General features: G+C 35.7%; 1 protein-coding gene across 1 annotated transcript; it reads left to right on the top strand.

The window, feature by feature from the left end:
- Positions 1–238: 238 nt before the first annotated feature.
- USP38 (ubiquitin specific peptidase 38) lies at positions 239–27,065 on the top strand. Its single transcript, XM_033134491.1, has 10 exons — positions 239–1,507; positions 3,093–3,228; positions 7,995–8,124; positions 9,836–9,937; positions 12,970–13,128; positions 15,084–15,277; positions 17,831–17,924; positions 20,218–20,324; positions 21,480–22,842; positions 25,857–27,065. The coding sequence occupies exons 1-10, from the start codon at positions 826–828 to the stop codon at positions 26,016–26,018; spliced, it is 3,129 nt and encodes a 1,042-aa protein (XP_032990382.1). The 5' UTR covers positions 239–825; the 3' UTR covers positions 26,019–27,065.
- Positions 27,066–27,215: the final 150 nt, after the last annotated feature.

Here is a 27,215-nt window from a genome sequence, read left to right on the forward strand (position 1 = left end):
GAATCCTAGAGTCGAGGCCACTTCCTTAAAGCACGCTTCAAGCCGCTCCTCTCGGCAAGTCGCCTGTGACTAGACACACGATCCCCCATGACGCGAGCGTCGCCTTGGACTCCGCCAGAGGCGGCCGCGCCTGCGCAGCAGCAAAGGGGCGTGGGGGGGGCAGGAAACCGAGCCCAGCCCCAGGAAGCCGGAGAGTTGGGGCGCAGGACAGAGGGAGGAGAGGGAGGAAAGGCGTGTTGAGGGGCGGACGGGCGGACGGGCGGGCCTTTTCTACGCCCTTCACTTCCTGTTTGCGGAACCTTCTGGATCCGGGTCAAGGGTGTTCATATCCCCTTCTCCCCGGCTGATCCGGCACCCTGGGTGACAGCGGCTCCAGACTCAGCCCAGGGCCCGTTTCATCTCACGATCTGCTGGAGCCCTGACGCCCACACCTGCCCCGGGACGCGGAGGCGCGCTTCCTCCACCTACAGGCTCGCAGTCCCGGGCCCTGAGCGCCCGCTGCCGCCGGCGGGGGGGCGTCCTGCTGGCCCCTCCGTGCTGATGCTGAGAAGGACCGCGGGCCCGGCGCGGCGGCCAAGTGCGGGCCTCTGGCTCATTAGGCCTGCTGCGGGCGGTGCCGGTTCTTACGCGCCCCAAGCTTACCGTCTGCTGCCCGGACTTGGATGGACCCCCCTGCCCGATAAATGTGGCTGTTGAGGCGGCCGTGGCGGTGGTCGGTCCCGCTGCTGCTGCGCTCCAAGTTCACCTCCGCCCCGGGGCTCTCCTGCCCCAACTCGGGGCTGTCGCCGCCCGCTCCCTATCCCCTGGCGTTGCAGCGTGGCGACCATGGACAAGATCCTGGAGGGCCTGGTGAGTTCTTCGCACCCGCTGCCGCTAAAGCGGCTGATTGTGCGGAAAGTGGTGGAATCGGCGGAGCATTGGCTAGACGAGGCGCAGTGCGAGGCCATGTTTGACCTGACCACCCGGCTCATCCTGGAGGGCCAGGACCCCTTTCAGCGACAAGTGGGGCACCAAGTGCTGGAGGCCTACGCACGATACCACAGGCCCGAGTTCGAGTCCTTCTTCAGCAAGACGTTCGTGTTGGGCCTCCTTCAGCAAGGCTACCATTCACTGGACAGGAAGGACGTAGCCATCCTGGACTACATTCACAACGGCCTGAAGCTGATCATGAGCTGCCCGTCGGTGCTGGAACTCTTCAGCCTGCTGCAGGTGGAGGTGCTACGGATGGTGTGTGAGAGGCCGGAGCCGCAGCTGTGTGCCCGACTGAGCGACCTTCTGACCGACTTCGTGCAATGCATCCCTAAGGGGAAATTGTCGATCACCTTCTGTCAACAGCTGGTTCGAACGATAGGCCACTTCCAGTGCGTGTCCACTCAGGAGAAAGAGCTGCGAGAATATGTCTCTCAGGTGACAAAAGTGAGTAACTTGCTGCAAAACATCTGGAAGGTGGAGCCCTCCACACTGCTGCCTTCCCTGCAAGAAGTTTTTGCAAGCATTTCTTCCACAGGTAAGGGTCCTTATATTCCAAGAAAATCTCTCTTGGAAATTCAGTATGTCTCTCCCATACACACACCATGTTTGCCTCCCTACCCTGAAAATATTGTTAATGGAAAGCAAATCTTAGTACCCGCATCCAAAATTTTATTCCCATCCACTACCCTATTTAGGCTGTCACTTTGTACCTTGAAAAACAGACCGTGTTTTTATTTTAAAGGTTGGGAACGTCAAGGTCTAAGACTTTTGGCACTAAACAAGTTAATCACCCAGCCTCTGCTCCACTTATGGAATGCTTTGAGGATGACAGCTACTACATAAAGCTTCTATTTATTAGTGACTAATGGTAGCGTAATAAGATTTACCATATTATTATTGTACTGTGACCCTATCATTTTGTTGTAATGAATTTTTACCCTGTTTTCTAATTTTCCCATTTTTTTTTATTCATGGACTTTGCATTTTTATTACTGGATTATGCTAGTTAACTATGTAGTTTTTGAATATTGACATTTTCTGTGTACAGTAGTGTTTGTGAGAAGGACACAGATAGAATGAGGGAAGGGAAGGAATATGTATAAGGACTTAAATAGCTGTTTTTCTGTTAGGGATACAACCCACCAACTGCATCCTTACAAAGCAGTGAGGGGTCAAGTGATACTTGGCAAAAAAATGCTTTGTCACCCCGGAATTTTACCTGTGCCTTTACATTCCTTGTTCTGACATGGAGCTTCCAGCTCTGTACATTGTGAAACAATAGATCCAAAACTGTTCACTTCCTCTGTACTTGGTACAACCATTCTCCCTGGCTGTTGTTGGAAATTGAACTTGTGAAGGAGGTGTCTGTCCTCCTTAATCTTGAGAACCAGAAATAAGAGTACAGTTTTAATAAGCTCCATGCGTTCGGATGAATTAAATGTAAATACATTTATGAAAGAATTACCAACTGTTTATTTGCAGTATCTGGGTTGATTTATTTTTTTAATTGTAATTCTTGTATTGCCTGTGTTGCTAGAACTGTTAGATTTCCCCAAAGATTTTTCAGCTGTAGCCATAAAGGTGCTCACCTTAGATTTGCTTAATTTTTATATAGTTTAAGTGAAGTCTCTCTCCAAAATTCACTTTAATTTCTACGTTTTTAATAAATTTTTAAAAATCTTCCTTAGAGCAATGTAACGACTACTGTAATTAATACTTGTAAGTTAATTTGGAGGGTCTAAAGTGGGAATTTAAATGATACCTTGCATTTCTTTTCTGACTACTTTACAAATGAATATTTTTAGCACAATGTTAATGTTAAAGGATGCAAGAAAATAAAGTAACGTGACTAAATATGGCAATAGTGAACAATAGTTTTTGTATTGGAATAGTTCTGTCTATAGAATGAGTAATCATTGCTACTCACTCTTAATCTCTAACTTCTATAATTTAACATCCCTTTTATGTTAGACTCTACCCAGAGGTGGAGCGTAACAACAGCTTCCTGATTAACACCTTTGCTACAATTACATTTTTTTTTTTTTTGGTTAATTGTTCTCTCAATACTTCACTTGAACCTTCTTGCCATATTCCTTTTTCTTTTTAATTAAAAAAAATAGATGCGTCCTTTGAACCTTCTGTAGCATTGGCAAGCCTTGTGCAGCACATTCCGCTTCAGATGATTACAGTTCTCATCAGGAGCCTTACTACGGATCCAAATGTAAAAGATGCAAGTATGACCCAAGCTCTTTGCAGGTACTTCTTCATGACAATCTAGATGGTAACTGTAGATTTGGGAGGCGGAAATAGTTTGTTGCATTTTGTCAATAATGAAAGACTGAAGAGAAGTATTCAAAACTGAAATCATGGAATCAAACAGAGAAAGATTCTCCAAATTAATTGTTTATCTTACTGTATGCTTGACAGGCATCCCAGTAATTCACAAATCCATTTTCAATTCAGGAGTTTGTTTTTTTTTTATTCCAGAAACATACACGCATATACTCTCATTATACAGTCAGGAGTTGGTTGGATTGTCAATATATTTTTCTAACTTCTTTGCTCATTATTGTTTCTTGCAACGTATTTCTTCCCTCTGGGATCTTTTTTTTTTCCTAGCTAATTTACTTTCATTCAGGATCTCTGGGTAATAGTTTGCATTTGTCTGTTTGAAATGTCTTTTTCTTCCTTATTATTCTTTCTTTCTCATTATTCAACAATAGCTATTCCTGTGGCACCATGCTGTTAGGGTCTTCTTCATAGTATCTGTTTTTATTTCCTTTTCCCTTTATTCTTAGCACTTGATCAATTCTCATTTATACTCATATGTGGTTGATTTCCAAGTCCTTATGTAAAGTCCTCAGTATTCAAGTGCTTTCAAGAAACGCTCTTATCGCCCCCATCTCTCTATAATGAGACTCCTATGTCCTTGTTTAGCAGCAACTCTTATGTCAGTGTGATTGTAACAGCACTAAAATTTTTCTTTTTGAGATGACTATATCATAAATTATGTTGTCCTATGCATAAAATAGAATGAGATTCAGAGAATTACAGATTTTAGAAGTGAAAGTGAAATTAGAAATCAGTTGGTCCATTGCCTAAGTATTAATAGCTAACATTTTCATTACATGCCTTAAGACCACCAGAGTCTTCCAGTTGGTCTTTTGGCCGGGAGTGACTTCACTCTCTTCTCTCAGTCATCCTGACCTACTCATTTTTCCCTTCTGATCAAGAAACTACAGTGATTTCTACCACTTACTAAATCAAGTGCAAGTTCTACTTCTTGGCATTTAGCACTGCTGGTCTTAATTTTTCAGTCTTTTCAAAACAACCATGGTATCCAATTAGAATTTTTTTGTAGTTGTTTTTATAATATATTTGGAAATTAATTTTTACCTATTCATGTCTATGAGAAAAATTGTGATCCAGTTTTAATATTTCATTTCCAGTTTAGCTTCATGATCATATTTAACCCATAATCTACCTGGAGTAATTATTCTTATTATATTACAAATGTAACTGAAAAGGATAGCAATGTTTATTTTTACCATACTCCTACCTTATACTTCCCCACACTTATTATGTTTTACTGTTCATTTTCTCTAATCCAAAGAAATGTAAATGCAAATGCCATACTAGGACCAGATAAGTAACATTAAAGTATGAAATAGGCCAGGTGCACTTGAAATAATAGGGAATGAGGCATACAAGCACCTTCTAAAAAAGAAAGCTGATCTTCAATTCCAGCTGTCTTGTTGCTGCAAGGAAATTTGAGTTCCGTGTTACTGATCTGATTTTTCAAAAGAAACCTGAAATTCAGTTTTTTTATGTGAAATTTCCCAATTTTTAAAACATTGGAACAAATAAAACTGAAGGCTGGATCTAGCCCTGAAGCTGCCATCTAAAAGTGAAAATTGATTTCATTCTCCACAAATTAAGATTATATCAATTTTGTGGTCTTTCATAATGTTGCCAATTTTAACGTTAACGTCTTCAAGTTGCATGTATTTTTTTAGCTATAGAAAAAAATGGTTTCAATAAATTTGAGCCCCTTCTCAGTACCACACACTATGCTAAGTACTGGGAATCCAAAGGTTAAAGATTAAACAACAACAACAACAAAAAGCAAGATCACTGCTCTCAAGCGCATGGTCTAATGGAGGAAACAAGACTTCAAAGTACATAAATTACAGCTGCAGTTAAATGTTCTTTAAATTCTTTAAATATTAAGAAATTAAATCGGTATATCAGGGTTAAGTGTCCTCAGAGTCAAATAGTAACCAATACCTGGTGGATAAGATTACTGTAGTTAACCATAAAAATAACTCGGCCTGCAGTGCCTGTGCCTGAGAGGATCTGGACATATGCAAGTTCAATCAAACTGACGCAGAGCTGGAATATAATTAAAATGTAGCCAAAAACATTGTATCACACGCCAGCAGAGCTGAGTTCAGATACCAGTACTGTTACTTATTAATTGCGTGACCATTGATAAATTTTCTAACTTGTCTTACTAATTTAAGGGCAGAAACCATATCTTACTATTATATTTTCAGCACTTAACCCAGTACCAGCACCTAACACAGTACCTGTTACATAATAGACACGCCAATATTTGTGGCTTCTAATTTGTGCTACTTCTGATTGAAGTTTCTTTAGGGTAATCAGGAGGTTGGGTACACATGCGATAAGGTAAATACTGAAATTCAGTTTTTTATATGAAATTTTCCCAATTTGGAACAATACATAAAACTGAAGGCTGGAGCTAGCCCTTAGGCTGCCTTCTAAAAGTGAAAACTGGTTTTATTCTCCACAAATTAGGATTAATCTATTTTGTGGCTTTTCATAATATTTCCAATTTTAATGTTCAGTTTTATAAGTTGCATTTTTGGGGGGAGGAGGGTCTTTTTAGCTATAGAAAGCAATGGTTTATAAGATTTTGAAATGGGATGCTAGAAATGGGGAGAATAGAGGACAAGTCTGTTTGAGTGATTAGGGATAATGAAGGGACATGGCCAAGTAGAATTTTCCAGTCTGCCCACTCTCACCCTTTACCAGGACTCCCCTTAGACCTGAGCTACAGGGAGCTCTGGCCGTAGGCCCTGTGTTCCACGGAGCTCCGTCTGTTCCCACTCTGTCAGTGCCCCTCCCCATGGCACAGAGACCACAGAGCCAAGGACATGTGCTCACACAATTCCTCCTCTAAACTCCACCTTTTGTGTGTGTGTGTGTGTGTGTGTGTGTGTGTGTGTGTGTGTATTTATACTAAAAAATATATATACTGTATACTCACATGATTTTCTTTTAAACAAAAACAGCTTTTTCTTTTAAAAAGACTTACTGGTATTCTTGGTATTTTTTCTTTTGTAATTCAACAATATCTCAGCTCTTTCCATGCTAGAGCCCCATGGTAGATTCATGTAGATCTTTCTCATTCTGTAAAACTCTAGATGTTCCATAGTATTTTTAGCCATTTCCTTATCGATGGACATTTAGAGCATTTGTATTTTTTCCATATCATAAACCGTGCTACACTGAATATGCTCTATGTACACAGTTGCATGTGTCTCTGCTTTCTACTCCATGTATGTAGCGTGGCCACAGAGTTTTATGAACTTCAGTCTAACTACAGTTGGAAGATGTAGAACAGCTGTCAGTGACTGCTTTAATGACTTAAGACCATTATTGTTGGAAGAAGATGGCCAGAAAAACAAGAAGTGAAATACGATGTGTGTAGGAAACAGAGGGAACATATAGATAACTTGTAGTTAACATGCATTTGGACTTTGAGGCCCATCTTAATTTCTAATGGAACATAAAAATCTTATGAGCAAAAACCTTAATAAAGATAATACTCCATTGTTACTGTAGATATAACATAGCTGTTGTGAAAATAACCATATCAATTTATAAGTCAGTCTTTTTAATATATGAGTAGCTCTTTTGGTCATGAGTTAACGTACTTAGTATTTATATTTTATATTTTGTATAATCGGTATTTATTTATTTATTGCCACATATATTAATATTTGGTGGAAGAGACATTCACAATGAGTGTTTCCAATGTCATATATTAACTCATTTACTCTTCATATCAGCCCTGTAAAATAAGCATGTTTTTCTGTAATCTACAAATGAAGAAACTGAGACATAAAGAGGTTAAATAATTTACATAAGTATTTAGGGTCGCCCAGTTAATAAATGGTGAATTGAAAATTTTAAACCACATCACTCTGACTTCAAAAACCTGTTTTTTCACTACTATTTTCTTATTATGTAATCCCCCAAATTGGATTACTGGATCAAATGATATGAACCTTTGGGCCAATTGCTTTCTAAGAGTCGTACCAGTCTTCCTGTGGTTGATATCTAACATCAGGGACAGTCTCCATCAGACCCCATATTACTTTGTCTTTATTCCCATTAAACTGGGTTGTTACTCAAGAAGAAAAACAATCATTAATGCAAAATGAGGCCATTTAGGATAGTTACACATTCAGTGCCCTGTTATCTATTTAAAGTTTCCTTTTGTTGTCCTTGTTTAGTAGACTTTTGAAAAGGGATGAAGAAAACCTGTTTTACAATTCAAGATACAGTCTTTTTTAACAGTGCATTTCATATTTATACTGTAACCACCAGAGGAAAAATTTTGATTTATATCCGTATGTCTTAATTCAGGTAGTTATATTTGAACTGCTCTTCTTAGAGTAAATTTGTCTAATGAATTCTTGATATCACTATATAGAATAAATTTAAAACTATGCAAAATGATAGTTTGTCAGAAGTTATTTTTATGGAAATGTGTCATACAAGAAACTCAGCTTACAATGCAAATGGGAAACTTCTGGCATACGAGCACCCATTATACTCATTTGTACCTCTTGATCGGTGCTTTTCACAAGCAAGCACAGTAAATATTGAGTCCCGAAGTGAGTGTTTATCTACTGCAACTTGTTATTCCTAGCGAAACAGTGTTGACAATATTTTCAATACTGATAGCTTTGTTTTTCTTCAATTTTCAGAATGATTGACTGGCTGTCCTGGCCTTTGGCTCAGCATGTGGATACATGGGTGATTGCACTCTTGAAAGGACTGGCAGCTGTGCAAAAGTTTACTATTTTGATAGATGTTACTTTACTGAAAATAGAACTGGTAAGTGGGAGTACATAAAAATATTAGAATGCATGGACTTATATAATCTATCTTATTTTTATCTTTGGGTTGTCCCCTTTAAAGCATGTAATTTTGAAGATGTTCTTGTTTGGTTTTGTTTTAAATAATAATTTTGAGAAGGTTTTAGAAATTCAAAATGCTATTTAAGTATGGGTAACTAAAATAATTTTGCTATTTTCAAAAATCTAATATGAAAACATATTTTTCCCATTATCTCTTGAATCCAACTAATCAAACTTTTATTAGGATTATTCAACAAAACTGCCTTTGGCACCAGTGCTTTCCAATGTTGCTAAACCCAGGAGTTATTTTTCAAGCCTCCTCTTATTTGACCAGTTGATCACTCCCTCTTGAAACATTTTCCTCACTTAGTTTCCAGAACATTATACTCTGCTAGTTCACTGGCACCTCAGGCTCCTGTAGTGGCTCTTTCTAACTTCAAAGTGCCGTAGAGCTTCGTGTTTGGTCCACTTTCTTCTCTGGCCATAATCACGCATGTGTCCCATGGCTTTAAATAACATCTAAGTTAATGACTGCCAGCTTTATTTATATGTCTAGTCCATTATTCTCCCATGAACTCCATATTCATGTATCCAACTGTCTGAACTTGGATCTCAAATTCAACTTCTCCACTGTCTAACCCCTGATTTTTCCCTCCCAGACCAGGTCTTCCCTATCTCAGACAGCTGCTCCTTACTGCCCCTTGTTCAGGCCAAAAACCTTGAAGCTATTTTTGTCTCTTTTCAGTCTTTCTCAGCTTGCATCCTACAAATCCTGTTGATTCCCCCTTTAAAATGTGTGCAGAATGCTACCACTGTTAACCAGCCACATCACTACTACCCTGGTCCAAAGTCACCGTCACCCCTTGCTGTAATGATTTCAGCAGCCTCCCTGCTCCTGCCATTGGTCCCCTCCAGGTCTCATACAAGGTCCTGCATGATCTGGCCCAGGCTGCTTCCCTCATCCAATCTCCCAGGGTCGTTGCCTCAGTTTCTGCTTTACACTGCCCTCCTTGCTACATCTCTAGTACTCCAGGCTCAAGGCCTCAGGGCTTTGCAGTGCTAGCTTTGTCCTGCTATTCTGCTCTTCTCCAAGGTATCTGCCAGGCTTACTCACATTCCCTTCAGTTTTTCATAGGCAGATGTCACCTTTTTCCTGAGACGTTTTTTAAATACCTTATATAATAAAATAGCAGACCCCTTTGTCACTCAGCAGTCCTGTTCATCACCCAACTTTCAAAGCTCTTATCTCCATGGTACTTTTTATTGTCTCTACCCACCCTCTAGAAGGTAAGCCTTGTAAGATCAGAGATTTTTCTTTGATACACTCATGTATCACCAGTCCTAAAACAGTGCTGAGCATTAGTAGGTGCTCAATAAATATTTGGTGAATGAACTGAATGAATAATGGACCCGAGAGCTATCACTGTATAAACATGATTTGACAGATTTGTATTTGATCAGTGGTATTTAAGAGTTGATTAGGCCATTATATTCCCTCAATCTCTGTCATGTTATCTCCCAACTGTCTCCTTCTCCCAAAGTTTCATGACATATGTTATGGTAGAACTTTCCAGGAAGAGGGGCATACATGTATTCACATAAAAATTTGGGGCTCTAAGAAAATAACCACTGACTGGGTCAAAGGCTTCCTTACAAATCTTAAGATGGATGTCTTGTCTCTTTGGAAGGTTTTTAATCGACTTTGGTTTCCTCTTGTGAGACCTGGTGCTCTTGCAGTTCTTTCCCACATGCTGCTTAGCTTTCAGCACTCCCCAGAGGCGTTCCATTTGGTAAGTTATGACACCAGCTTTCTACATTGAAAAACCTTGTCTTAAAATTTTAGTTTAATATTGAGTCACATTTGTATATAGTGGAAAGATTGTAGGTTAGTACTAAATCTAACTATTTCCACGTAATTTTGTGATTTCTTAGAAATACGAGATTGTGGATTTCTCTCCAAAGAATATATTTTCAGGATGTTTTGGGTCTCACCAAACTGCTGCACTTGTAACCACAATCAGCAATTGAAAATTACTATTCTACATGAGAGATGTCACATGTCAGTGTCACTGATGATTATCTGTTGCACATATGAACAGTATAGAAGGAAAAAAATGGTTGAAACTACTGAATACTTTAGAATTCCGAAAGCACGAAAACATCAGCCCCAGAATTAGGAATTTTCATTCTCTCTCAATCCATATCCTTCAAATTCTATTGACTCCACCTTTAAAATATATCCAGAATCTTAACCCCCCCCTTTTTAAATTTTTATTTTATTTTATTTTATTGGGGAACAGTGTATTTTTCCAGAGCCATCAGCTGCAAGTCAAGTTGTTGTTGTACAATCTAGTTGTGGAGGGCGCAGCTCACTGGCCTATGTGGGAATCAAACCAGCAACCTTGGTGTTATGAGCACTGCGCTCTAACCAACTGAGCCAACAAGCCACCCCCAGAATCCTAACACTTTTAACCAGCTACATCACTGGTTTTGATCTGATTTGATTGGATTTCAGTAATTTGATTATCAGTTATTAATTATTGCCGGTGAGAAATGAAAAAATTTATTTGGGGAACCTGTCCATTTGTCTCAGGCGTCACAGGAAAACAGTGCTTTACCTGGTTATTCCCTTCCTCCAGGATCTGATGCTTAGTTTTACAGGACTAGAAATTCATCATCAGTGCACCCACAATGTAAAAATCTTAGGAATACTGACTCGCCACAAACACATTCAAAAGAGACTGATAAAGAAGTGCAGAATTCCAGCTGTTGATTGTTTAGCTATATAACTAGCCTCGGAGAACTACATACTCACATAGACTGCTCCGTGCCTCATTTCCACTGAAGAAACATTTGCAGGCTTTGTAGTAAGTAATGTAGTAAGTAACCCTATGTCTGTATGTTACACAAACAAAACTCAAACTTGAGCTAATACAGCAGGTGTACTAGCAAAATCTTCCAAGGGAAAAAAAAACATCAATTATATGTCCCTGTCTTCAGGCATAGTCATGTGTATGCCATTTGAGAAAAGGTTTATTTTCAGAATTTCTAGGAAGGAGATTCTCTAACATCATTTAGTCATCCGTTCTAAGGTTTATGACTGTTAGCATGGAGCACATTCCTTAATCTCCAATTAGTCACTTACACTATTCTCTCAACCTATTTCTTTGCTCACAATTTTTTGAAAGATGGAAGATATCTTACTTTTATTACTTTTTTCCTGAAAAAAAGTAGTTGAGATAACAAATAATTGACTTTGAATTATTTGGCTTATTGAAATAAGTAAATATTAAATCATTCACTTAAGAAACAGTTAAATCTGAAATTGAAAATGGTGGTCTGGCCTAGTAGAGCCTAAAAACAAAGACCTAATTACTGTCTGCATACTGTGTATAGCCTGACCTGCTACTCAACGAAAATTAACTTGGGCATCTAGTAGTGGGTCATGTGGCAGTTAAATCACCTATAACTAAATAACTCAGCAAAGAACTCGGGTTAGGAGTTACTAAGTATGAGCAATAATCTGGAATCACAAGCATCATTGTTCATTATATTATACATTTAAAAGCATTTTTGAGCAAACCAAAATTAATGTTACAGTGTGTTATTATGGACCAAGTTGCTTTTCATGTGCTTTCTATCATATAAGTGGAAAAGTATTTAAACAGAAGTAAAAGTATAAAAGCTTCTAATTAAATAAGTTATATACATTTTCTCAAGTAGTAACTTAAGTTTAATGGGTATATCTACAAATATTCAGATTTGCTCATTCCAAAAAAAAAAAAAGTCAACTTTCAAGGATGTAGAAGTATAAATGCTTACTTAGATGTATATCTATAGTCCCGTGAAGAACTTGGTCTCTGTGTCAGTGATAATATTGACCACATAGGATGTAATAATAGACAACTATATTACCTGATTGCAAAGACCAAATCTACACTAGGAAAGCTTTGGGAAGATACAGAATTGTATAATAAAGTAAATAATCATTTTTAAAATTCTTTCCTCTTTGTCTCTTTCATCTCTCTCTCCCCCTTCACCTCTGAGGAAACAAAAGAAATTTAGGTATCTGACTATTTCAACAAGAGAATATCGAATAGATATGCAGTAAAATTATAATTGAGACGTACGTAGAAATGAAGAAGTGATAGCCACAAAGTGAACTCATTAGGAACTGGTAGTTTCATGGTCAGTAATGCTCTTTTTGATGGAGGTCAGATCAAAGAAGGTAGTGCAAAAGCTAAAATGTGATTTAATACCTCAAGCATCAGTGTAAGCCAGACAGCAGAATGGGAATAGCGGAGTTAATGTAAGAATAGGTGGTTCTTTTTAGGGGGAAGGAAAGGGAGTTGATTAGGAGATTACTGTAATTACTGTTATTGCTGTTTGACCATAAGACCATATTCTTTCAAGTGAAAGATTTAAAATTCACACTAGATGGAGCTCTTAAGCTAATTCTAGGTTTATCTTTTTAAAGTGTGTTCCTATTAAACAATCTGGTACATACAACAGCCCTAACATTTTTCAACTTAAGGCGTTTTTGAGAATGGCAGCAGTGACTAAGTCTTATTTATGTTTTAGATGGAGTATAAGGATGAAAATAGGGGTCTTACATGGAATTGCAATCATATGTGACTTTGAAAACTAGATTTACCTTAATATTCTATAAATTTTTAACTTCATATTTTTTTTAGAAAATGTCTGTGACTGAGCATAAAGTATTTGCTGATTGTGTAATAAATAATTACATTCCGTTTGTGGGCTAGAGAATTTGTTGCCAGTTTGCATAAATTGAGGAATGTTTATCTTTTTTTCTCTTCAGATTGTTCCTCATGTAGTTCATTTGGTTCACTCTTTCAAAAGCAATGGTCTGCCTTCCAGTACAACCTTCTTAGTGCAATTAACAGAACTGATACACTGTATGATGTATCATTATTCTGGATTTCCGGATCTTTATGAACCTATTCTGGAAGCAATAAAGGTATGATGATAGTTACACCAGTGTTTGTGGTACTTCAGCCCACGATGTGATAGATCATTGTGAAACATTCCTATAACTAGCTATTCAGTTTACTGCTTTGTGGTAATATGCTTTTTGTTTGAAAAATGCATTTAAAATCAGAATTCATTAATATTTAGGGGGTAATCTCTTATTTGCTGTAACTAATCTAAGTTAATAACCATATTGCTTTAGTTCTACAGTGCCATCAATTACAAGGCATATCTTTAAATTTACAACAGCTTATGGGGAACTTTGGTAAAAAAAAAAAAAAAAAAAAAAAGGAATGGTACATTAAGTGACTACAAACATCGGAGTTGCATCCCAGTATCAAAAGTACAAAATACATAAGATGCATCTTAGAACCAAGAAAAAGCAATTTAATAAAATATTTGACTTTGGTTTCTTTCCTGTTTTTTGTTCCATTTTTCCTATGGACTTTTCATGAATGCCCATATTTCACAAACTCTTTTATGAAATACCCATATTTCATAAACTCTTTACTTGAATTATTTGTGAATTTACCTGTTTTTCAACTTTGTATACATGTTGGATCTAAAAAGCACTGATTCTGTTTTTCTTGAAGAATGGGTCACAATAAGCATACTTCCCTGAATGGGTCACAATAAGTACACTTCCCTTCGTAAACTTCCTGCATAATCAGCATGTAGCAAAAGAATTGGAGAACTTGCCTCAACCGGACTTCATCAGAAGTTATTAGAAACCAGTTCTATTAACAGTATTTCTTTTTGAGGTCTGAAATACAATATAAGGTCTCATTATCTTAACTTCTTTGGAAATGAATACAAAACATTTTCTTCTTGCTACATAGTTAGCTAAATCAAGCTGATTTGGATTGAGGCCAGAACACAGCACTGGTCAGCATACCACTATGATGACACTTGGACACTTCAGAAGTAAATGTCTTATGTAAAGAAGCTTTTTGTCATGGATTTGATAGTAATGTTAATCTCTATACTGTCACTGTGTCCATAGATGAAAGTTGGTACTGTTGTTCATTGATTGTCATTCTTCAGTATTTTCCACATTGAAAATTCTAATAACTAAAATAGGCTCAGAAGAAGCAAGGGTCTCCCTCTTAACCCAATAGCTGTCAACAACACCAAAATCAGATTAAAATTCATTCAGAAAATGTTTGTATTCTAAAGTACAAGTACCAGATGGCAATAACAGTCGAAAAAGCCTTAATGATTTTACCAACTTTCCTTATTCTCCAGTGCTCTACTCATGCTTGAAATCACACTTAAATTTTTATCTCGTATGTCACAAAGCGGCTCAGAGGCATCTATATCTTGTAATAATTTTCAATATGGTTAAACATGAAATTGAGTTTTATTTTTCAAAGTCAGAGGTCTCTGTGCTTAGATGCTTTCATTTTTCATTTCCTGATTACTTTGAGCTTTTATTTCTATAGGTTAATACTGAATGAAAAGATATTTTAGTGAATGAAAAGATATTTCTTATTTTCATCACAAAATTTAAAAGCAAATTGTTTGTTTAGCTTATTAAATTGTGTGTGCATATTTAAATCCTCATTCTACTTCCTTTGAATAAGTGCTATTCAAGCACTAGGGTATACTCTGATCTCAGAGTTTTATTTTTAAAACATTTTGCTGGCAAATAGGAAGCATAAATAGTTCAAATGTGACTTGAATTCCTGGTTCACAAGTACTCCTCAACTTGATAAACTCTATCTTTAGGAGATACTTATTTGTTTTAGGAGACAATTATTTTTGCATATAGTGTAATTTGATTTTTTTGATGACTGGTCAAGTACTCAATGATTTCAAAACTAAGTGGGAGGGGGAAAAAGGTTAAATGGTTAAATGTCAGTGGAAGGATTTTCTTTATGATGTTAATTTAGTAACAAAAATTGTTTATATTTTTTAACGATTTTTCTTCTTTATGATCTACAGGATTTTCCTAAGCCCAGTGAAGAGAAGATTAAATTGATTCTCAATCAAAGTGCCTGGACTTCTCAGTCCAATTCTTTGGCATCTTGCTTGTCTAGACTTTCTGGAAAATCTGAAACTGGGAAAACTGGTCTTATTAATCTAGGAAATACATGTTATATGAACAGTGTTATACAAGCATTGTTTATGGCCACAGAGTAAGTTTAAATTTGAACCCCCCTTTTTTATTTTCCATTTTAACTGTAGAAATTGATGCAGTCTGATGAATTGTAAGATGGTGGGACTGTCTTCACATTATTATAAATTGCAGAAAATATGAATATTTTCATGTTATTACCTTATTCAGAAATGAAATTGCTTTTAGTGCTCAGGAACTAATAAAATGTTAACTTACATAAATTCTACTTTATATTTATATTATGTGTTGTACTTAGAATCTTTTATATTAACCCTAACTTGATATAAGTTTAACAAGAGGGATTGATTGAGCATATGCCAAAGAGTTGAAGTGTCCTCAAGTACTAATTTGTTATTATCCTATAAGACAGTGTATTTTTTTTAGCCTGTATATCTTTTGAGGGGACCTGTTTAGTTTTTTTCTACTTGCAGATATTTTGCTGTTTATCAGATCAATAACTTCTTTCTTGCTGGTAAAGAAGTTTAAGCTCTACTTCCCACCCCAAGTCAATTGAGCATATGTGTAAACAGACGTGTTCCTTTGCATTATTACAGATTTACTTTCAAGGTCGTTCTTCTTGCAGCCAAGGGAATAGGAAATTAAAGGAAGTTAACTATATGAATGCCACCTGTAACAGTAAAAAAAATGATAAACTTTTCTTAAAGGCAAAAGTGTAGTTGAATTTTTGTCTTCAATACCAATAGAGTATTCACAGAACTTGACCAAGGATGTTTACAACTGAGTTCCAAGTCTTTGTAAGTTTTTATGCCTACCCAGAGGAATCGTAAATGAAAAGATGAAGAGTTGCTCTGTTTTATTTCCTGGCCTCAAAATATACTATCAACTCTAAGGTGTTTTTTGTTTGGTTTAGTGTTTTCTTTTGTTTTTTGATTGTTTTGTATTTGGGATTTTTTTGTTTGTGTTTTTAAGAAAATGTGTATTCTTACACACAAGTGATACTAGGCATAAACCTGAAAGAATCCATGTCTCACCACCAGAGGTCACCTAGTCCAGCTGTCTAACTGATGAGAGAGAAAACAGAGACCCAAAGCAGTTACAACTGACAACAGCAATTCAAAGAGCACATCTTACTGTACAGTGGCCAACAATACTATCTCAGAACAGGCAGACAACATATTTTATTTCTTTGGTAATATGTGAATTCTTCATGGTTTAAAAAAATCTAGAAGTATGTAATATAAAAATCAGACATAAAAAATTTTTTTAATTAAAAAAAACACACAGACATTCCCATTACCAAAGAAAATTGAAGTTTTGTTTGCATTGTTCCAGACCTTTTCTGTAATTATAAATTTTATCTACTATAAAAACAAATGTGTTGTTTTCTAAAAAAATATTTACAGAGAGTCTTATTTATATATTATTTTCCAGCCACTTGCTTTTGTTTTTATCTTTTAATGACGTATTTTGGAAATATCCGCATGTTAGGGCAGTGCCAGAACTGACTAAATGAGTGTACCGCAATTTATTTAGCCATCCTCCGACTGGTGAATATTAGGTTGTTTGCTCATAATTCGCACCGCTCTGCCGGGATGCAGACAGAGAGAACATGCCGTATGCTCCCCAGAAAGGCTATAACGTTTGCACTTACATACTAATTAATACATGATTCACCTATGACCCTATACCTTCAGCAGTACTTGGTACAATCAGTCTTAAAAACTTTTTCCACTATGCAGGGAAATGTCTTTTTGTTTTAATTTGCTTATTGCTGACCATTACAGAGTTTTTCCTGTCCATTCTTTGTTCATTTGTCTTTCTTTTCTGAATAACTTATTTTTTCCTTTGTGCAACTTTCTGTGCTGTTTTTTTTCTTTTTCATGTTGATTTATATATACTCGGGATGATTTATATATACTCTGGATGATATTCCCTTCTAGTCAGTGCAGTTCAAATTTGTAGAGTGTTTCATTTGCAGTCTTTTTAATTTTATATAGTCAGATCTGCTATTTTTCATTTATAGTGTCTGAATTTTAGGAAACCTTCCCCCTCTAAATTCCCCCCCCTTTTTTTTTTAACTATATCTGTAGTTTTGTGTTTTACATGTAGCTCATTATTCCAAGTGGCATTTGTGATGATGTAAAATTTTATCTAACTCCATCTTTTTCTAAATGGATACTCAATTGTTCCTATACTATTTTTTAAATAGTTATCTTTTTTTCATCCTGTACTCACACCACAATCTTTAAATCACTCTAACTTTACAGTATGTTTTGATAATGGTATTTTTTTACTTCACACAGATTTGAAAGAATTTAAAAATTGCTTATTTACGTTATCAGTGAATAGCTTAATCTAGTTCTACATGCTAAGCCAGAAAGTAGTGCTGACATCTGACGGTATGTATGGCCAGGACACATAGTACTTAGCGGCATCCCCCCTTCCTCCGTCACTACATTGTGAGTAGTAACTTTGCTGCTAGGTAAAGGGCCACCGGGTAAGTGAAGTTTTACTTCGAAGATAAGAAATGCTGGAACTAACTTCTTTGGAGCTTTTTAAAAATGCATGTGTGTGTACACAAGTATAAAATAATCACTATATTCTCTTTTAGTTTCAGGAGACGAGTGTTATCTTTAAATCTAAATGGGTGCAATTCATTAATGAAAAAATTACAGCATCTTTTTGCCTTTTTGGCTCACACACAGGTGAGTGTGAGTGTGTGTGCTATGTATATGTTAATATACATAACATGCATGTTAGTGCGATAATATTCTTTAAACTTCACATTATATCAAACTTGGTAGACCTTTTTAACCGATGAGATAATATATATCTCACCCAACATAATAAATCCACTTAGAAATGCTAAAGAGATACTGTCTAAAATCAGAATATACCCTAAGTTTTTATTTCTTCCTCCTCCTTTCTATTCAGGTAGATGAATGTTATGCTGACCCCATGTTCTAATTCTAGACAACATCTGATTTTTCTATCCAATAAATAAGCTCCTTCATATTTTTAATGTTTTATAGATACTAATTGATAGATTTTTCACAGTAATTAAATTCTACAGCTTAAAAATTTTTGATCATCTTTTATGTCCATAAATTAATCCAAGGAAATGAATTTATGCTAATGGCAAAAAAGTAACACATAGTAAATATTTATTCAACAGACATATATTGACAGACATAATATGCAGTCGGATCAGCATTCAAAGAGGATTCCTATGTTCAAGGAACTTAGAGTTCAACTTTTGAGCAATACATATGAATAATATGTATCATTCATAATAATGTAATATTATTTTCTGGTTTTATTCTGATTGTCTTAGTCAGAGAGGTCTAGAGGAGTATGTAGTCAGAGCCAGAAGAGTAGACTCAGAATTGGTAGGATTGAGATGACAGGAATGTCATGTTCCTATCTACAAGCAGAGAAATACCTCAAGTGTAACTTCTTAAATGGAAGAATCGAGACAGGATATGACAGTGATGGCTTATGAGTAGTGATGGCTTAATATACATATGAGATGATAGTGATGGCTTAATAAACTCAAAGAGATAATTTTATTATTCTCTACCTGCGGAAAACACATTCACAAATTAAATGTAACATCTTAGGACCCAGGGAGATGAAATCTCCCTCCAACTCCCAAACATTTTTTCCTAGTTTGACTTCTGCACGTGGCTTATCACTAGTCTATATTTACTGTATAAAATATATATATATATAACATATGTGTTATATACATAACATATATATATGTAAAAATACATTATATATGTTATATTAACTTACTAAATCAGAGCTATTGGAGAAAAAACTTTAGGAGGTTTCCATGCTTCCAAGAAAAGAATTAACAAGAGAACCTAACTGAAGTTCTGTCACAGTTGAGACACTGTCTGGTAGCAGGCCAACGAGGATTGTTTTAGGTAGGAAGATTTCCCTCTATAATTGAAAGGCTTGTTTTTCTTACAGTTAATAAAGGTAACATTTATTGAGCAGGTAAGTTTGTCTAGCTCCTGTGCTAAGTGGTTTACATGTATTATCTTCTTACTCCTCAGACCCAATCTATGAGGTAGTAAGGTAATGTCCTCATCTTACAGATGAAGAAACTAGGCTCATGTTACCTGCTTTCAGGGTCATGCAAACAAGTAGCAAGATTGGGATAAGAACCAAATGACTCCGGTACCCATGCTTGACCAGTACACGAAACTTCTTTCCTTCGAAATGCTATGAACACCCCTATTTTGCTAACATTTCCCTTAACTAAGAACTCTATTATATACCACAAATATTCAAAATGTCAGGAGAATTGAAAATTTTCAGGTTATAATCACACCTTTTCAGATGCCTTTTCAGTTCATTTTTCATCATTGCAAAATTAGGATTTGAACGTACTTTGCTCCCAAGTCCATGAGCAACCACATCACTAAGCTGCCTCTGTACTAAAAATAAAATTAGCAAGGTCCCTAACAATTGTGCTCACCTTTCTGTACATTTACGACATGTGTCCTCCTTCAAGGAAATGTTCACCTAACGTAGTTATGCTATGTACGTATGGCCCTGTAATGTAGTCTCTTATTATTTTATCTAAAGTGTAGATTCATTAACATGTCTTTTTCAGATTTGGTTTCAAAAATTGTGGATTCAAACACATTACTGTCACAGAGGGATAATACCAGGAGCATTATAGTAAGAGTTAGAGAGACCTGGGTTCTGATGTAATCCCCTCTGTATTTAGCTGTATGACCTTGGGCGAGTCACATAGTTTCTCTAGATCTTAATTGTCATTTGCAGAATGAAAAGTTATGACTGAAGGTTATCCAAATCTATTTCTAACTAATTTTATCTGCCCCCATGTTTGACACTTTGTAGTAAAGGTTAAGTGCAATGTAATTTTAAGTAATCTTTATTAAACATTATACATTCAGATTCAGTTATTTAGTTCATTGTGTGAGAATCATTTCCTTGTATTTTCTCTACTGATACCAAAAGAGAGAAGCATATGCACCTCGGATATTCTTCGAGGCTTCCAGACCTCCATGGTTTACCCCCAGATCACAGCAAGACTGTTCTGAATACCTCAGGTTTCTGCTAGACAGGTAAAAAGTATTTCTAAAGTTACAATTTGAATTGTGTTCTTTCATAACAGATTATTTCCACATAATTTTGTTTAGCTTTAAAAACGTATTTCAAGTGTTTGTCTTTAAAATACCTTGCGTTTATTTTTTAAGTGTTCTTTTGTTTTTAATTTGGTTTCTTTTTTTTTTTTTTTTTGTCTTACTTGAGGCCAGCTGTTCTCAATGTGTGGTACAAGGACCCCTAGGGGTTACCAAAACACTTTCAGGGGTCTTTCTTTTCCAGCCGCATATATGTGTATGTGTGGTTGAGGCCAGATTTTCTTTATATACTTCATCCAAAACAATATATCATATTAGATTGAATGCAGAGCAGATATGAACATCCAGCTGTCTTCTTCTGTTAAGCCAATACTTGAAATATTTGCAAAATGCAAAGCAATGCCATTCTTCTCACTAAATTTTTTTGGCTTTTGAAAATATAACTATTTTTCATTTGAAAAGTTATTTATATTAACAAGTAATGGGTTTATTATTGTTTTTAAATATTTTATTACTTTCAGTATCAGTTTTAAAATGTGGCAAATATTTGATAGATATAATCACATAAATGAAAGCTCTTGAGTGCTTCAATTATTTTTAAGAATATAAAGGGGTCCTGAGACCAAAAAATGTAATAGCTGCTCCTGTAGACCAGTTCATACTTGGGTGAATTCGGTATATTTTATTGTCTCCTTAGCACTTAGTTAATAAAACCTATTCTCTTCTTTCATCTCCCTGTGTTTGCCTCCCTCCTGTTACATGAGTGACTGGTAAAGTCAATTGAGCTCAACGTGTGCAACCTCCGCCCCGTTCAACTAAGGATATGTTAAGTGTTTTCTTTGTGCCAGGCTTTCCATAAGATGCCAGACAGACGAAGATATATAAGAGCTATGTAACTATATCATAATAAATGCTATAAAATAGTGTGAAGAAAATGTAATAGAACATAGGTAGTAATAACCCGTAACTTCTGTTCTAATCTGCATTCTCAAAGTGTTCCATATTCCTCTTGATTAAAAGGGGGAAAACTTGATTTTTTTAAATTAAGCATTATTTATATAAGCCACCAATATTTTTAAATAGAAATGACATTTAAACTGAAGTGAAATAGCTATATAATGATATACTCTCCCACAGGCTCCATGAAGAAGAAAAGATCTTGAAAGTTCAGTCCTCTCACAGGCCTTCTGAAAGTCTGGGGTGCGTTGAAACTTCTTTACAGGAAGTAGCCAGTAAGGCAGCTATACTAACAGAGACACCTTACACAAGTGATGGTGAGAAGACTTTAATAGAAAAAATGTTTGGAGGAAAGCTACGAACTCACATATGTTGTTTGAACTGCAGGAGTACCTCACAGAAAGTGGAAGCCTTTACAGATCTTTCACTTGCCTTTTGTCCTTCCTCTTCTATGGAAAACTTGCCCTTTCAAGATCCAACATCATCACCCAACACACAGGATGATGGTGTAATGCAAGCCAGTGTACCTGGTCCTTCAGAAGAACTAGGCGTTTATAATTCAGCAACAGCTGCCTTCATCTGTGACTCAGCTGTGAATGACAGAATGGTAGGCAGTGGTCCTGATGAGTTTTGCTGTACTGAAAACACTTCTGTCCCTAATGAATCTAGCAAGATTTTTGTTAATAAAGATGTACCTCAGAAACCAGGAGGTGAAACCACCCCTTCAGTAACTGACTTACTAAATTATTTTTTGGCTCCAGAGATTCTTACTGGTGACAACCAGTATTATTGTGAAAACTGTGCCTCTCTGCAGAATGCCGAGAAAACTATGCAAATCACAGAGGAACCTGAATACCTTATTCTTACTCTCCTGAGATTTTCATATGATCAGAAGTATCATGTGAGAAGAAAAATTTTAGACAATGTGTCACTGCCACTGGTTTTGGAGTTGCCAGTTAAAAGAACTACTTCTTTCTCTTCGTTGTCAGAAAGTTGGCCTATAGATGTTGACTTCACTGATATTAGTGAAAACCTAGCTAAAAAATTAAAGTCTTCTGGAACTGAAGAAGCTTGCTGCCCAAAACTGGTGCCCTATCTATTAAGTTCTGTTGTCGTTCACTCTGGTATATCCTCTGAAAGTGGGCATTACTACTCTTATGCCAGAAACATTACCGGTACAGACTCCTCGTACCAGATGTGCCACCAGTCTGAAACCTTGGCATTAGCTTCCTCCCAGAGTCATGTACTAGCAAGAGATAGTCCCAGTGCCATTATTGAACAGGATTTGGAAAATAAGGAAATGTCAAAAGAATGGTTTTTATTTAATGACAGCAGAGTGACATTTACTTCATTTCAGTCAGTCCAAAAAATTACGAGTAGGTTTCCAAAGGACACAGCTTATGTGCTTTTGTATAAAAAACAGAACAGCACTAATGGTCTAAGTGGTAACAAGTCAAGCAGTGGACTCTGGGTAAATGGAGACCCACCTCTACAGAAAGAACTTATGGATGCTATAACAAAAGACAATAAACTATATTTACAGGTAAGTTGGAAATAGAAGAATCATCATTTGTGGAAAATATTTAAACAGGTGGTGAAATGAGCACCCATTTCAGTGAAATGAAATCCAACTTCTACATTTTCACAGAATTTACAGAGTGGTAATTCTGAAATTGGAGTCTGGGTTTATATGAAATGGGTTCAATCTATATAACTAAATTGTCTTACTTTCTAATGTTATGAATTAATCATGAAAAGTCAAAGTTAGATGCAGTATAGAAGACCTTACTTGGTTTTTATTACAAAAGATGTAATTATTATAAAATCACTACATATAGAAATACAGGAAATTTAATAAAATGTGTTTTCCCTCTTCCCTTTAGTCTTACCTACCAGGGGAAACAACTGCTGAGCTTGGTGTTTATTCCTTCTAAACCCTTGTATAAATATTTTAAGGGCTGTTTGTTGACATTCAGGTAGATAAGATAAAAGGACACTAAAAGGTAGAATATGTAAAGAAAGGATATTTGTATTCTTTAAGGATCTGAGCAATAAAACCAAAGACATAATAGAACAATTAGTAAATAAAAGTCATGGAATAAAGGTAAGCTGAATTATAAATATACTTGTTGCAAGGAGTTAGTGTTTTTATTACTTTAAAGTTAATAAAGACCTTGCTCAAAATATTTTTCTTGGAAACCTGCCAACTTGCTATTAGCATAAAGGACCAACAGTAAATTATAGGTGAAATTGTCGGTGTATAAATTGGGTAGTCCAAGTGATTTTATGAGTTTAAGTAAGTTTCTAAAAATTTTGTCTTTCAGTCACAACTCCTAAAAGATATAGAAAAGAGGAAAAAATGGGTCACTGTAGTACTGATTTTCAGAGGGAAGTTTTTTCAAAAGGTTTCAAATTTACTGTATTATAAAATAAACTGATACATTTTTATAGAAGTATAGCAATGTTCTAAAATGACACAAAAACACTACATTTTACAGAAAAAAAATAGAAACTCAGAATATTTGTTAGAACTGATTCACTCACTACCAAGGATTCTCATATGTAGTCAGAAGTCTTATGACCCAGAGAATAGAACCATATCAGATAAAGCTAAATATCAGATAAGCACGAGATACTAAGCATCACAGTTCTTTAAAGAAGTGGAGTGAGGTTAAGAAGGTTTGGTTGATATAGAAACTCTGTAATATAAAATATAGAAAATAAGGCCAAGTGCAATCTTGATTTTTAGAAATATGCAGGTTATTTATATATCAGTGATTGGGTGAAATAGTTTTCAAAGGAGAGACATGGGTTTTGAAAAGAAGAGAAACTACTCTGATTTCTGTGACTAGAATGCTAAAAGCCGTAACGAATAATTGTATTGCAGCCTAGCTTTAAATGATTTAGTCTGTCTTGCCATTTACCCCATTATATCCCGATAATATAGTATTTGAGTATGATGAACCATTCTTTTTATTGTTTTAATGTCACTATAAAGGAAAAGTGTTAATGTCCTTTATTTGTTTTTCAGTGTTGTGCAGTTGTTCTAAATTCCATCTTAAGTCTCAGCTTGGCAAGTTGTTTAAAGCAAAAAAGATACTGCTAAATTAAAATTTCATTTAAAAGTTACCTAATTTTTTAAATTTATTTTTTAAGTATAGTTGGTATACAATCTTATATTGGTTATTCGTTTCAGGTGTACAATAAAGTGATGTGACATTTTTATACTTTACAGTCTGATCACTAATTCTAGTTAAGTATTTAATTTCTAACTTAAAAAATCTAGCTAGAACTTATATAATAATATTACTTTGCCAGATGGAGCAGAGTAACTGGGGTTTTAATTTAAAATTCGGCAATAGTACAGTTTTTGTTATTAATGTTAACAGGTATTTTGAAAGTTCCTCAGGATGATTATGCCGAACAAGTATTATGCTCCCAACAGTGGCTTTTAGACCTTGTTGACATGAACCTCATTGGAAAGTTATACTCCCTTTCCTGAAAAGTGGGCGCATGCCAGAATAGTTTACATATTCTTCCAAGGACTTTGTGCCAGTTTTTAGAATCCACTTTATACCTTGCCAAATGAATTTGCCATTGTTTATTCACTTTTTCTCCTTTCGTGGCTCAGTGCCTAATAGTGTTCTAATCAGAGATCATTAACATTTACTGAGCACCTAATATATGTTTGGCACATAGATGAATACGGTTCCTAATAAAGTTTTTAATAATTTGGTAAAGTTTTAGGTGATACAGTAAGAAAATAGGCTCCATTTTCCTTAGCAGTGTTTTTGAGATGTTTTATTCCCTGAGAATTATTCTAAAGAAAGAGTAGAAAAATCAGCCTTCTTTCATTATTTATTCATTTTACTATAATCACCCACTTCCAAAATAGCCTGTTGATAGAGAGTAGATAATCCATTATAACCTTTGAATTCTGCATCCTTTATATTAGAAAAGAAATCCATTCTTAACGTATGTTGACGAGTGTTATAAGAACTATAATGTTTCTGTGGAGAAATTTTGGGATTGAGAGGCTTCTGTTTTCTTCTGTAAATTGAAGTAATGAAACAGAACAGCCTTAGGATCCATCATTCTATAGAGTTACACCAAGATTTTGTTCTCTATTTTCCCTGTTTCCCCGAAAATAAGACCTAGCCGGACAATCAGCTCTAATGCGTCATTTGGAGCAAAAATTCATATAAGACCTGGTCTTATTTTACTATAAGACTGGGTATAACATAATGTAATATAACATAATACTGGGTATAATATAATATAATACCAGGTCTTATATGAATTTTTGCTCCAAAAGATGCATTAGAGCTGATTATCTGGCTAGGTCTTATTTTCAGGGAAGCAACGGTTGTTTGCTCCATCAGTGATACACACTTTAGTAAGATTTGGAAAGGATTAGTGTTGTCAGTATTTTTAAAGTTACTGAGATTTGAAGGATGCTTATTAAGGACTAAGGCAGTTTTAAAATATTTATATAGGTGATATATCTATCCATTGTATTTAGGATTTTAATTTCATAAAAATTATTTTGAATTGTAGGAACAAGAGTTGAATGCTCGAGCCCGGGCGCTACAAGCTGCATCTGCCTCCTGTTCATTTCGGCCAAATGGATTTGATGACAATGATCCACCAGGAAGCTGTGGACCAACTGGTGGCGGCGGGGGTGGAGGATTTAATACAGTTGGCAGACTCGTATTTTAATCCAGAGAGAGTAATGCACTGGTCACAAAACATCCAATGCTATGACTGTTAAAATGTCCGACTGTCACAAGTATTTTTTCTTTTCATTAGACCCTTATACTTTAAGAAAACACACTCAGTGCTTGTTTTTATTTTCTTGACAATACATTTATTAACAAAATGCATCATGGGAAAAAAAAATCTACCTCTTAAAATTCCATTTGCTTTTATGGTTAGACATGCTTGACCAAAAATTTTCAGAGGAAAATATGTACCTGGTCCCTAATTAAGCTGCATTAAATTTAGTAGAGGCATTTAAATGATTCTATTCTCAGTTTTACTGAACAAAAAATACTCATTTAGCATCCTTTGTAGAAGAATTGATGTTAGAGGTGAAGGGAATATTGTTTTTAAAAAAACAAAATCCTTTATTTCCTGTGTAGTTACCCCATTATTAAATTTGAGTCTTTGAAAATACTGGAGATGATACAGTCTCTAATGAAGGCAATAACATAGACTTTATCAAGTGTAGTACTTTTCAGGTTTAGTGCTGTCTTCAGCATCACTGTATCTGCATTTCAAGTACAAATGTTTTAAAAAGGATTATTTATACATAAATGTGTTGAATTGATTTTAAGAAAGGTGCATGATCCTGTAGGAGCAACATTTTTACCTAAAAATTGCTAACTTTGTAGTATTTCTAATTGCTTAAGGATTTTAAAATTCTATTTCAGGGAGTCTATCTTCTGTGTTTTGAAGGAGGTGAGTTCTGTATGTGCCTTGCAGTACTGTAACTAAAAAATAGGATTCTTTGGCTGCGGAAAAGCTTTTTTAAAATGAAATGTTAGGAAGTAATTTTTTGTGCTAACATTAAAATTATAACTTTTTGAAAGGTATTAGATTTTCCTGAAGTAAAATATGATGGTTCTAAATCAATAGATGTGATAGTTCATTTTTAACTCTTAGAGAATTCAGAGTAAATGAACCTAGTCAAGTAGAAAATCTTTATTGATTTTGTTACTTAATCCTCAGAATATTAAACATTGATCACATATTTTTAGAGTTGTACATTTGCGTTTGTTTGTTGTTGTTTTTTCATTTGAGTGATACATTTTATACCATTTCATAGCTTCAGATAAAATGTTGAAATGTCAGACACTACCATCCCACATTTTCTTTGCCAGAAAACTGAAACAAGTCATTTCTCCTGGGTCTTGA

The sequence above is a fragment of the Rhinolophus ferrumequinum genome, chromosome 18, assembly GCF_004115265.2.
Source record: "Rhinolophus ferrumequinum isolate MPI-CBG mRhiFer1 chromosome 18, mRhiFer1_v1.p, whole genome shotgun sequence".
Classification (NCBI taxonomy): Eukaryota; Metazoa; Chordata; class Mammalia; order Chiroptera; family Rhinolophidae; genus Rhinolophus; species Rhinolophus ferrumequinum.

Coding starts and splice junctions, on each gene's coding strand:
- USP38 (XM_033134491.1), top strand. CDS start 826: ATGGACAAGATCCTGGAGGGCCTGGTGAGTTCTTCGCACCCGCTGCCG. Junction 8,125..9,835: donor CTTTACTGAAAATAGAACTG/GTAAGTGGGAGT, acceptor TCTCTTTGGAAG/GTTTTTAATCGACTTTGGTT. Junction 15,278..17,830: donor GCATTGTTTATGGCCACAGA/GTAAGTTTAAAT, acceptor ATTCTCTTTTAG/TTTCAGGAGACGAGTGTTAT.